The sequence below is a fragment of the Temnothorax nylanderi genome, unplaced genomic scaffold (genome assembly GCF_030848795.1).
Source record: "Temnothorax nylanderi isolate EJ_2023f unplaced genomic scaffold, tnyl_v1.0 TNYL_tig0043_pilon, whole genome shotgun sequence".
In the NCBI taxonomy this organism is placed as follows: domain Eukaryota; kingdom Metazoa; phylum Arthropoda; class Insecta; order Hymenoptera; family Formicidae; genus Temnothorax; species Temnothorax nylanderi.
Genome location: NW_027249105.1, coordinates 547,180 through 560,604, shown reverse-complemented (window position 1 = coordinate 560,604; position 13,425 = coordinate 547,180). Strand labels below are relative to the sequence as shown.

Here is a 13,425-nt window from a genome sequence, read left to right as displayed (position 1 = left end):
TATATATATATAAAAGAAGCATATAAAAAATTTACATATAACTTCAGGAATTATATAACGATGTATTTCACGCTGCTTTTGCTCTAAAAAGAAATCGGTTTATCAGTACAAAATCATGATTTTGGCTGACAAACCGATTTATTTTTACATCAAAAACAGCACGAAATAGATCGTTATATAATCCCAGAGGTTATATGTAGATTCCATAATTTCTCTTTCTTTAGTCATATTATTTATTAATCACATATCAACGGAATTTGTGCGAATGAAATTTTCCTATTCACATTACAACATAATCTTTCGCCTACATATCTGTGGTTCGAATAATTGAATGTCATAATTAATATTATACTGTCACTCATGTCGAAACCGTAATCTTTCTTCTGCGAGACGGAAACTCAATTGTCACTAGAATGAATTAGCGCGAGTATGCAACGATGTAGCAAATAGTAATGTATTCGTGATAATTCTGTCGTTGACGATGGAGAGAAATTAGAGAATTTTAGTAATTTAAACGTCTAACAAACTGTCGCTTTCCAGCTATTTTATTAGCGATCAAAATAGATTGAAAAAAAAATCGAAAAAAGACTTGCGTTAACAACTTTTTCATTTCTTCATATTTCAGTTCAAGGTCTCGCCACCCTGACGACACCATCGCTATGTCTGTTGATGGCCGCAGTACTACAACGATTTCTACTACCCGTGTAGACCCTTTCGGCACAATGAGGGCATCAAGACGACCCGAGAGGAAACAGGGACAAAGCTGATCACGGAGGAAACGAAAGGCGAGGGACGACCAACGTTTCGTGACGAAAGACAATCATATCTTAATACGAAGCGAACTGCGACGAGAAATCGGGAGATTCGCGTCAGACTTGTTGATCGTTATCGCAACGGCGAACGGCCACGCGTTCTTGCGATTTTTGCACGTCGCTGCGCCTTCTCGTTAGATTGGAGAAATCGAGTTAAGTAGGCAAATCGATCCGCTCGTCGTTGCTCTCAAGAGTACATGCCTCCCCCCCCCCATCTTCCCGACACTCGTAAAATCCTAGATAGTCTAATTAACTACGGAAGAAAATACGCGATAACCAAGTGGACATCCACGATGTTCCCTCACGTGCGAGGAATCTCTTCCCTCTACGCTCGTTTATTCTGTTAGGATCGATATCTGCGTCGTTTCTCGTGAAATAGATTCAAATCGGCCGCACTCAGGAGTTCAAACTTTCGATAACGAGAAGAAACTTTTTGAACTTTCCACCTTAACGATATAAGTTGGAAAATGAACTAATTCTGCAGCCGTAAAATAAATTTGAATAAAATTTTATTAACAAATTATTGCGGATTCTACGGAAATTGCCAATTGGAACGTCACTTGATATTATAACATAAAATGAAACATTGATTTCTACCTTCTTCGGAAGTTTGAACCCCGTGAATCTTTATTTTTTTATGTATCGTTTTGTTAATAGTTTACAAAGAACGAAGTAAGAGGTGCAGTCAATCGGAATCATCGGTGAGGAATGAGATTTTACACACAGGAAGGTCAGAAGGAAGAAGAGTAAGTACCTAACCTCAATACCGTACCAGAAATAACACTCGTGAGTTGATCAGGAATTTAAAATCCGCATCAAGAAAATTTAACGAGCTAAAAATGCACCTGGCGGTTCAGATATATAACGGCATATATCGATGCCCGCAATATTCCCGTTGAAATAATAGCATGCAAATCCTATGTTTTGTATTTTTGTTTTTCGATCTTCTCGTTTATATTTGACTTGCTTATATTATATTTTTCATAAAAATAGTTTAAAAATAATCCGAATGAAAGCACAGAAATGACGATGTATACGGAAAAAATGTCTCGGGGAAGTAGCTTTAAATAACGGTACATAATTTTCTGCATAATATTGCAAGTTTTATTTCCCATTAAATCTTCCCGTGATATAATGGCATAAAATTTTGCAATCAGGAGAAATTTATTTGAAAGCGTCTAGAATACGTTGTACCTTGAAGGGTTCGAAAACCTTCTGAGCGTGATACCACTGTCAGTGATAACGGGTGCAGCAGTTGTCGTCGGGATGCAATCGTTATCGATTATATACGTGCCGCGGCCGAGTGTAAATATATACAACATCTAGGTAGACACACGTTTTCATCGAGCCCCGTCGTAAGCTTCCTTCATTCTAATTATAACTTTTAATTGATACGTGTAATTAATATAATAAGCCAAGAAACTCGCGAATCTCCAATTGCACAAGCACCCTCCCTTTTTGCCGCGTAATACATTCTCACGCCGAAAAATCCGCTAAATGAATAAGGTAAAAAAGAAGAATCTTACCGCTAGGGTGAACAGTAATCCCCTGAAAAGAATTGCATTTATTATCGCAGAAAAGAGAATTTATTGAGAGAATTTATTCATCGTTATACAAGATATCTATAGATAACGCATGCTTCAGTGTTCCCATCATTATCGTTTTATATATCCATAATTCATCCAAAAATTATTAAAATTTAAATTATATTTAAAATCGAAAATTTAACAATACTCCATAGTTGAAGAAATTGAAAAAAGAAATAGAATTGAGAAAAAGCATTTATATTGCAGCTTAATGTTTTATTTAAAAATATTTCGGAAAACATTTAATTATGTTATATTTAACTTTTATTGAAAAGACAGAAAATTTTCGAACACTGTATACTAATTATAATTTATTAATAATTGTGCAATATTGGCGAATCGATCACGGATATGTAATATCAATGAATATTCGTAAATTCGCATGTCGAAAATCACTGCCCTATAAAAAGTTAAAGGAGTCCATTGGCTTGCTGTTTGCCCTAGGCGTTTCGACACCTGCGAGATATCGTACAACGCATAAAATGCGTAACAAACATCAGAGCTGCAGCGTGCGCGAAGTGTTTATTTTTTTTTTATCGCGTAAACACACAAACATGTATATAAACATATATGCACGAAACGGCAGCAGCCGCCATCAACGATCGCGAGCGATCGGAAAATATGATTCATACGCGTAAGCCGATTAATTTACAAAGTTCAACGTACACAGGGCTGACGTAGATATTTATACAGGACTCTCCGCGGAAATGCGTTATTTTTTCACCCGAGATTAATAGTTGTTACATTTCCGCGTCCCACCCTGTGTTTTCACGTGTCTCGCTGGTACAGTCGTGCGTCGTATCGCGATCGACAGGTCGACGTAAATAAATAAATGTTCACGTAATAAATATAATAGCTAGATTTTCGGAGCACCGCGACCGGGACGCGAGCGTCGCTAAAACCCATTACATTCGAAGGACATCGAAGTGGACTCACGCCCGAAACTAGGACGTTTAGTCTCCTCACGAGAACATTAGATGAGAGGATATTCGCGGACTACGATTAAGATACCGCTCATTAAAGTTTAGTTAGACGCGCTTCCGAGAGGACGATTCGATAAAATATTCAATTGGAATCCCGGAGGATTGTGCGAGCGATATCGGTCTTTGCCTTCATCGCGAATACAATCATCTTCCATAATCCGCGGAAAAGCCGCTGGTAACTGTATGCGAGGCGATATCTAATAGGAAGCCTTCGAAACACATTTTCGAATGATTTGCATTGTTAGCCTTATTATTGCAATTTTGTTATTCAAATTCCCAGTTTGTATCGAGGATTTCATGACAGACTCGGCGATACCGGTGATGAAGTGTACTGAAATGTTACAAACGCGCAGAATTGACGTTACGCTATTCGCTCTTTGTCTCGCTTTTCCTCGATGCGTTTATCGACAACAGTGCGTGCAACAAATACAACCGTTAAGCTCTTCTAGTTCCGCGCTTCCCGTTTCGGAATCGATAACTTCCTAGATAACAGTAGCAAGGTCTCGCGATCATGGGATTGTTCGCAGGATGCGCCGCGTTTATACGAGGAGTCGCGTGAGGCTGTAAAGAGGAATGGGAGCGCGCGGTCGTTCGTTTATCGCAATTTCATGTTGGAATTCAGTATTGCACTCCGTTTGTCGGCAAATGTTAAATCGAGCACAAGCGAGACGCGTTTCGGCGGGATAAATACAATTTGCGGAGTGAAAAAAGATTGTTCTATATATGATTTTAGTGAGTTATTATAGCGCGCGTGTCGAAGGTTCTGCGTGATCAGGGTGTCTCTTTGGCATGCAAAAGACCCGCCGGAACTTTAAGGTGGGAGGTAAAGTTTTGCGTTGAGAATTTATCATTAATTCTTAGCAACATGCTGCGTCATGGCTTAAGAAGGTAACACGTCATCATGACAGTACGAAGGTATATATACCGTATTAATTACGTATACGTATAATCGTACGTCACCGTACATTCATTTGCTCCGATTCCTTTTTTCCTGCGGTTCGTAATTATCTGTCAGACATGTATTGGCGCAAATAAGTGGCTATTTAAAAGAATTTCCGATATTTTATATGGACAAGCTTTGGTATCCAAATAATGTAAAAAGCACTGGATTTTCTTTCAAATCATTAATACGGATTAAAAGTTTAAATAAAACAGAAAACAGGGGATACGCATAAATAGAAATGATCGCTCCGATCGTTCTGGTTTTACGTAAATCAACAAAATTCTCACATAATTATTATTATCGTTTATGTTTATCGGAGCAGCACTTTTTAAATAATTAATACAGTCGGACGTTTTAATACCTCATTCGGTACGAGAAATTCCACTGCAGATGGAGTGATGCTTAAATTCCGCATTACATCCACCATCGTTATTTTCGTGCTCCAATTATCTCACTTCGCCATATAGTTAATAAACTTCGCCGGCACGGTTAACCGCACTCGACGTACAAAAACTGTACATAGCTGATACGTCTTTTCTGATTACGACAGGAGAGAACGCGAGGCCACTTTACATTTACATATTCCGGCGAGCAGGCTTTAGCTTTTCGTTTGCTTTGAAGTGTCGTTGGGCGGCAGTATGTTTTACGTCTTATCGGGGACATATCTCCGATATTTACGGCGGCGTTGGCCGAGCGAAGAATTGTACATACCCTTGTATATAACTGCGCTGTAATGTATAATAGTATAAGGGTTACTCGAAGGGGTACTGAAGGACTTCGGCATCTCGGAAGTCTCGTGTGTGATTAAACGGATGCGGGGATGTCAATCTCGCGTCCGCCAGGAAGATAACGGAAGTATTTAGCCACATTGTGAAAGTGTTCAAATGGCGTGTCTCGAGTATCGCGGGACATTGCCGCAGTACAGATAAGGAATATACGCGAGAACGCGCTAACGCGACCGTATCTTCGCTCGCGAGGCGAGACGTGTAGTTGTTTAAAGAAGAAAAAAATAAAGACGATGTACTCGGTGTTAGCTTTCAGTTGTAACGAGCTTCTGGATACACACACATACACACACATACATATACACATACACACATACAGTAAAAACGCCGATGCGGAAATAAATATATGTACCTCCGTACACACCTGTGTTTTTAAAGCGGTAAACGCGCGAGAGGTTCCTCGCCGTCACGACGACGAAGAATCGAGCGCGGCGTTCCGCTCATCGAGATATCAGGAACCTACGAGAAAGATTACGTTCTTATGTGTATGGCCTAATGTATATATCTCGCGAATTTAGTAATAAATCATATTTCATTATATACCCGTGGCTTTTATTACCCCAAAAGTCCATAAATTGATATTGAAATGCGTGTAATATTGATGATTGCTGAAGCGCTGATATATACTCTTTATAATTTCAGATTGTGTGAAAGATGGGATTAATCCAAATCAAGATTGAAAATGCTCGGTCTTTCGTTATACGAAGACAGTTTAAACCGCGGATTGATATTAAAGTCGTTAATTATTATTTATTTCGCCGATAAATATGACGCGGACAAGCTGACGCTGACGCGTATGCACGAAAGTAATATTATTTTCGCTCCTCGCTAACTCCATTTTCTGAAACAATTCTGCCGGGAGAAACAAACTCATATTCGCGGATCGTTCGAGGGCCGGCAGAGCTCGATGGAGAATAAACGCGTCGGGAAATCGTGACTCTTCGTATTCAGGGATAATAATTGGATGCAGAAGGAACAAGAAAGAGAAAGATACACGGGATGAGCGGATGAGCCAGATAGAATTTGAAATCTCCAGCCGATGTAAACGGTTGGTCTGCCGGCCGTTTCCTTGCTCGGCTGATCGTAGACCGCCGGAAAGCGATTAACGCTAACGACTCGTGCGAAACTCATGAAAGAGGGAAAGAGAAAGAGAGAGGGGGAGAGAGAGGAGAGGAAGAGGAGATGTATGTCGACGTTTGAATATGTATCGATGCATATTTTACCGGGCGCTATCGGAAAAGATTTTCGCGAAATCCCGAAATCCCGCAATTCGATACCGTAGCCGGCCATCGCACGGTTACGATGTCACGGCATGGCGGCTGTAATACCACGTATAATTGTAATACGGTTGCATTAACAAGTACCGCGGCTGATCACTGAACGTCGAGATATTTTCTACGCACGCACGTGCCGTAACTTCGGAAATAAGCATGAAATTAATTATCGTTCACCGGTGTAACCGCGTTAACTGTGCTTGTTTAACATTATTATTCACTGGCGCATACCACGCTAACTGCGTTTATTTAAAGTTACGATATAAGTTATTGCATGAAGAGGTATGATATACGTATATACATTATAATATCTACGCTACCCTCTTTACATGTTTATTTAATTGTAACGTGTACACATATTTTATATAACTTATGTACTAAAGTACATTCAATTGTATCGGATATTCCGGACAATCGTAATGCTTGTGTAGACGTAATTCGCAATAATTTAATATCGTTGCGATTTTCACGTGCCACTACTATTGCTAAGTTATACCTGTTATGAAAACCGTCGCGCCTTTCACCGACTACTACTACTAAGTAAATATGTTCAACGAAATTTGCAGATCTTTTCGAGCCTCGTAAATATTGACTAGTTGCCTAATCGGTTCTTGGCGTAATGGACCAAACAATTCCCACGGTATGCGTAATAAAGCAAGTCCGTGTAGATGAGCCGCCATTGGAAAATCGATAACAGGCGATGCGGACAGATACTATCTGCTGGCATGTATCCGATACAGGCATGGCTCGTGCCAGAAGCATTGATCGCGTTACCAGCACATGAATAAGCGCGCCGCGAAAGGAGGGATTATAACGAGCGGCGGACAGGAGACGAAGGGGAGACGATCGGGTCTGGGATTGAGCGGAGTGGGCGGACGCGGAAACGAGAATGTTTGAGCGCGAAACTCATCTCCACGTCCCCTTGACTTTTACAAACTCACTTTGATCCGGTTAGTATTGACACGGGTGGACAAGCTTGATTTATAAGCGAGAGTGCGCGCGACACGTCATGAGTGCATGTCTCGTAATGCACTTGACATCGCGACACGGACGATATCGCACGACGGGCCGTGATGGAAAACGAGCCCCGTCGGGTCTCGATGCTCCCTTTCGACCACGTTTAACGACCGAACATATCACTTTTGGCTCGGTAACGCGAGATAATTAATTATGCTGCCCAGCTGACACCTGCCCGGGTTAAATCCGCGGACCGTCGCCCTCCCTCCGCCCCGCGTTTCTCCTCCCACCCTCGCGATTTCCGCGCGTAAGCTGCCCTTCCCCCCCCCCTCTTTGTTCGAAGCTGAGCGCGCGGGTTCAGGATCCTGCGAGGAACATAATCGCGATGCGACCGTGCGATGAGATCTTTTAATATCGAGCCGAACGCGATATTATTCCGTGACTGATATTCAAATGTCTAAGGGAAGACTTTCATGAATAAACCTTCGAGACGTGACCTTGGCGCTTTATTGAAATTATTCCAATGCCGGATTGTCGGAACGGGGAAATCGGTATCATAATGAATTGATCGATCCATCGATATACCTGTCGGCGGCGATGTCGTTGACTTCGGATTACTTTCCTCTAAAGTGCAGTTTCCTGTCTCATTATCGCTGAGCCAAGCCAGCGCATCGTTTACTCGTTTCTATATTTTTTTTCATTTCTTTTATTTATTTTTTTGTTTTTTTCCCTGCGTGAAATCTATGGAACATTTTCAGACGACCGGTGCGCGACAATTCACTGGAGATTGGGGAATTATAGCGAATTAACCCCTCCTCGTGTAAACTCGCGCATCTGTCGCGGCCAATTTAAAAGTCACGTTTCCCACGTATAATCTGCAATAAAACGGCGCGCATATGCAACACGCGGATATTTAAACAGATTATTGCCAGAAGCTTTTTGTGCTCGCCGCCCGGCAAATGGACAACATTTTTTATAATGCAGAAAAATATTGTAATATCATGCAGAATTTTAAGTCACGCGCCGACGAATTTATCAAATATATGTACGGCAATGCTATATTTCTACGTCAAGTTTCTATGGTACCGCGAAACGTGTGCTTGCATCAGAAGTTTAAATATGCCCTGACAAAATGGATGTTTAAAATCGACAAATAAGGAGGAAACGAAAAATCAGTGAAATCTTGCAAGGTAATTCTAAATGTTTATTACGTGCGCGAAAGAGATTCTCAGATATTAATTGCAACTCATTTTTCATAAGTTTCACAAATTCATTTACAATTTTGTTCATGAATATAATAAACAAATTTCTAATCCGAATGAAAATGAGCGCGCTTTTTGTATACTAAATTGAATTTTGTAGTACATTAAAATTTCCATAATTAATCTATCTTTAGTCCGCCAGTAATTTATACCAGGATCAGATTATTCTAAAAGTTAATAGCTCGAGTGTATAATTCCTTCTTCAACGGAAGATTTGTTGCTCTAGCACCTCTTCGGTGCTTGCATATACGGGAAAATCATGAGTAACCCTGGAACCGTGCAAAACATGTATCAGCGTACTCACTCCGATTCATGGCAATCGTTCACCATCTCCGGTACTTTCTTCCGCTCTCTTTCTCTCTCTCTCTCTTTTCCGCCCCTTCTTCTTCTCTCTCTCTCTCTCTCTCTCTCTCTCTCTCTCTCTCTCTCTCTCTCATCTTCTTTTGAATTATAGAATGTTAAAACGAAGCAGTAAGGCGCACCTGCTTCTCACGAGAGAGAGAGAGAGAGAGAGAGAGAGGATGAGAAAGGATCGATCGAAACCACTTGCGAGTTCGCATACGTCCTCGCGGAATTTCACTCCCGCTCGTATGGTGGCAACTTTGCGATTCTGTATCGACTACGTATATCGGTCGGGCTAACGAGCTGCCGGGAGATAAATTGTTTCTCTACCCGTGAATACGACCGATCGATGAACGGCCTGAGGCCGAGCGCAGACCGATGCCGTTCTGAGCTTTAAGCGCGCTCGACTTGCCCGCGAACTCTTTATCGCGGCATATTATCGAAGTGGGCTTACTATTACTTGCGCCGTTTCAACCGGCCGCGCGCGGGCTCTTGTAATTTTCTAGTAATAACTCTTATCTTTTTACACTACTCCAGGAGTGTGTTAGCCGGCTTTTTAATTGACCGATATATACCGGATACAATAATTCTCACGATACTTTTCGCTCTCGCCGTGTGATTCATTTCTGCTGTGTGCTTAATGCCTACGACATGCTTATTGTTAGTGTTTACAAGATCCGTTTCTTGAGCGTTTCTTTTAATTCTACCACGTTTAGTTCATTTCCTCTTTCTTTCTAGTATACCTACACACAGCTAACAAACCAATTATATATGTTTACAGAACTTTGAAATTTCTATATGTGGCATTACAAATATTTATCTCTTCTCCTCTCGCAAAATCCGATTGTTCGCTATATAAAGTTTGATCAGCTTTAAAGCATTCATAGATTTTCGATTAAGCTCTATATTTTAATCGCGAATAAAATATTCAGTCAGCGAGGATTAGATATTAACGGAAGTTATCTACCGAGAGATTAGATACATTCTCAAGCGATATCCACCGAACGTACATTCGCAATCGGCAAAATTGGCGATTTCTAAGTGGAAAGGGCGACTGTATAAGACTGTCATTAAATGAATTTCTTCGTAAGATAGATTATAGTTCTATCTTTATACGTCCGATCATGCGAGGTCCAGCGACATTGCGAAAATGAGGGAGTCAATCCGGCAGCGCGAACAGTGGCTCGTTATCGGCGTCGCGGCATCGAAATTTCTCTAACGGTCGGATCGGCGCGTTGGAGGGAGAGTCCCGAGTGCAATCTCGATGACCCTTCATCCTGCCAACGTCCAGGACGCGCACCGAACGCCGGTGCCCGACGTGAGCGTCGGTCGCGTTCGCGTGGAGAGCGACGGCCGCACGTACGCATCCGTCTGGCTGGCCGGTCCAATACGTTCTCGCTCTACTGTCACTTCATTTGCTGTCCCCTCGCCGATCACCCGTAGCTTTCACGTTCTCCCCCGCTGCGATGCGCGCGAGCTCTCAAATCCGAGGCTTTCTCGACTTCCCCCCGTCCCCCGTCCCCCTCCTGCCACCTGTTCCATGCCCGCTGCCACCTTGCTCGTGGTAAGGGCACGGAACTTCAAGGGTGGTCCCATTCTCGTTGCATGTTGACGGTGCATGTGACCTCCGTCGCATACACGCTACCCGCCGCGTACGCGAACGGATGCGGTCACATAATCAGCACTATTGACGCCATTATGGCCCATAACGGCAACCGTACCGATGCCTCGTCGATGTCCTCGCCATTCCCCTCAAATACATAGCCCGACATCCTCGCTGCGCCATTCCCTCCTCCCCGCGATTCATTTCACCGACGAAATTTCGTATTCTCGTCGTCGAGCCTCGCCGGAGATGCACAAATAAACAGGCCGCGCCGTCTAATTGTCTTTGTCCCCGTGGGTCGATTATCCTTCGCAGTTCACTCTAATTCGTCCGCCCTGGTCCACCGGATCCGGTTTCTACCCCCTTGCTATCTCAATTTCTACTTTTTTTTCTTCCTTACATTTTTTTTATCTTTATGTTACTTTATCTTTCATATTATACATCTTATCTTCACAATTTTGTAGATAAATATATACCACGAAATATAAAAAGCTACACATATAAGTGTATAATACTAAAGGCGATACTAAAAAATATTAATAATGAAATATCGATAAACCACTTCTGTCATCAATTGCAGAAGTATCGATACGTATTTATTGTCTTTCGCGTAAGATCGAAGATTTTGCATTGCGCTTGCAATTTAACGCGCGAATTATCGTACGCGCTGCACGGTGACACGAGAACTTCCACGCGAACGCTTAGATTCACGCGCGCCCGATAAGTTTACGTGGCGCGCACTTGACTCTCCGCCGCAAAACACTAATTTCCTCGAGGCGCGCAATTTGCGCCCGCGGTATGCCCCGCGGTTATTACCACGTACCGCAAGATCACGCCACGGTTATCATATTTTTTTATTTCGTCATTACTCGTAATACAGACCTTTCGTGTCGGTTATTAAAAGCGCCCCGGAAGAACGCGCGTGCTGCGTGATACGACGCATTATCGTTTATGAAAAACCTGGTATTATCCGATTTTATTACAAAACTAGTTGCGGGTATTTCGCTTATGAAGATTTCATATAAGCGACCAGAGACTTGCTGGATATCGATCGGCTGTCAATTTGATGATATTAATTTAATTTTCCCATCGACTTCGTTCAACCCTTACGGGAAGATGCGCCTCTCCGGAATGAACAGTAATTACTCTCACTCTTACTAATTGACGTTATTGCTTTCGCGCAAATATGTACCGTTTTCTACGTATAGCTTTATTTGCGTATTTGCTACAATTTTTTAATTATCGTAAAAACAAATTTAATATTATAACATTTGGTTCTAATATTATTATTATTATTATCTTCTTTTTGTCTTTCTGAAATATTTTCCTTTGCTATATAATATTCATTTTTCATTGACGTAAAAATAAATATCAGGATTTGTTATTATCACGTATAGTTTGCAACGGTTCAGCATCTTTTTTAATTAACATGGTAGTAATTACGATTCCCGAATAGTATATATTTGTGTATCTACATAAAAGCGCATCTCTTTAGAAGAAAACTCATCGCTCGGCAGTCGCGCGTGATGTGGACGTTACGCGACGGGCATTAAACTTACGGGCGCGTGTAAACAACACGATTTGACGCAGATGAGAAATGTATTGCCGGACTGAGGGTAAATATGGACGAAACTGCAATTTCACCGACGCGCGCCTAATGAACCAGCGCTGCTCTGATGTCGCTACTTTGCGGAGCGTTGCGATTCGCGCGATCTTCCTTGTCCGAACTTCCATAACGGCGACCACGTTAATTCCGTCTTTGAGCGAACGCAATATTCGTCAGGAATCCTTTCATCCGACATTTGTAAAAGAGAGCAAATTCGCGAGATGCAAATCTCTTCGTCGATCGATCTTCCAAGAACAAGCGCTCGAAAATTAAACGCATTATATCTTGTGATAAGGAAACAGGCGCTGACGGGGGGTTTGGAGAACTCGTCTCGAGTTTCAGAACGACCTCGTGGATGATTAATCATGGAAGATACGCGGAGGATTTACCGTGGGTAAATGACCCACGTCACGACAAATTAACAAAACGGCACATCTCGAATGTAAATGTCGCCGCCGAGATTCGTCCGCTGCTCTTTTGCTCCTGCCCCCTCCCCTCTCCCCGCCATCTGATTAATATCAATGAACCCGGAACCTCTTTGAGAACGAAGAAGTGATAAAATTAAAAATTCGTTTTTACCTGCCCAAAGACAAACTCACGAACGAGGAATGTTAAAGTATGATCGTGGAGCGTCACTCTACGCGCAGAAAGTTTCCCCTCGCGTTTCATGGAGTTAGAATTAGCCATGCTTGGAATTTTTTTTAGACGATTTTCCTAAAAGAGTACGCTCAACTCTTTGACGATTTACTTCTTCCATCCATACGACTTCGAGGGCGAGCAAACTTTCGCACATCGCGAGACTGCCAAGACTAATGATAAGCCTAGCGCGCGGTATCGTACGATTTTTCTGGAATTGATCTGGAAAAGATTGCGTTAAATAATGATTTTTCTCAATTTCTCCATTTAGTTGTTTTTGTTCTGTTTCGGATATATACTGTTAATTTAACTTTTAATCGCAATGTTTAAATTTAACTGTATATTCTTTTAATTGATTGTTGAAAAGATTATGTGATCCGCCTAACATAAAGTGATACATTTTTTTATTTGATATTTTTATCGAATGATATACTATCAATTTTATATTTTTCATTTTATTTCAGTTGTAATTAACTTTAATTTTATTCTACTGTCGTTAAAAACGAATGAACAATAGACCATGTCATACATGTGTAATACGGAATAAATAAAATGCCTAAAAAATACGCGCCGGTCCTGTTCTACTATTTCATTTTACCGTTATCACAGTATATAACTGACGTTAATTAATATCCC

The 13,425-nt window shown here is 41.6% G+C and overlaps 2 protein-coding genes across 4 annotated transcripts in view; one reads left to right on the top strand and one right to left on the bottom strand.

The window, feature by feature from the left end:
• The window catches only part of LOC139771694 (cell adhesion molecule 2-like), an 82,845-nt gene extending 77,196 nt beyond the window's left edge, over window positions 1–5,649 (top strand). For all 3 annotated transcript variants that reach the window (XM_071704643.1, XM_071704642.1, XM_071704641.1), the window contains one exon: window positions 626–5,649. In XM_071704643.1, the coding sequence (XP_071560744.1) occupies window positions 626–708 (83 nt within the window). In that variant the 3' untranslated portion in view covers window positions 709–5,649. The remainder of the gene's footprint in view (window positions 1–625) is intronic.
• Window positions 1–13,425, bottom strand: part of Blop (blue-sensitive opsin) — a 230,374-nt gene that overhangs the window by 108,509 nt on the left and 108,440 nt on the right. The gene's annotated exons all lie outside the window — the stretch shown is intronic.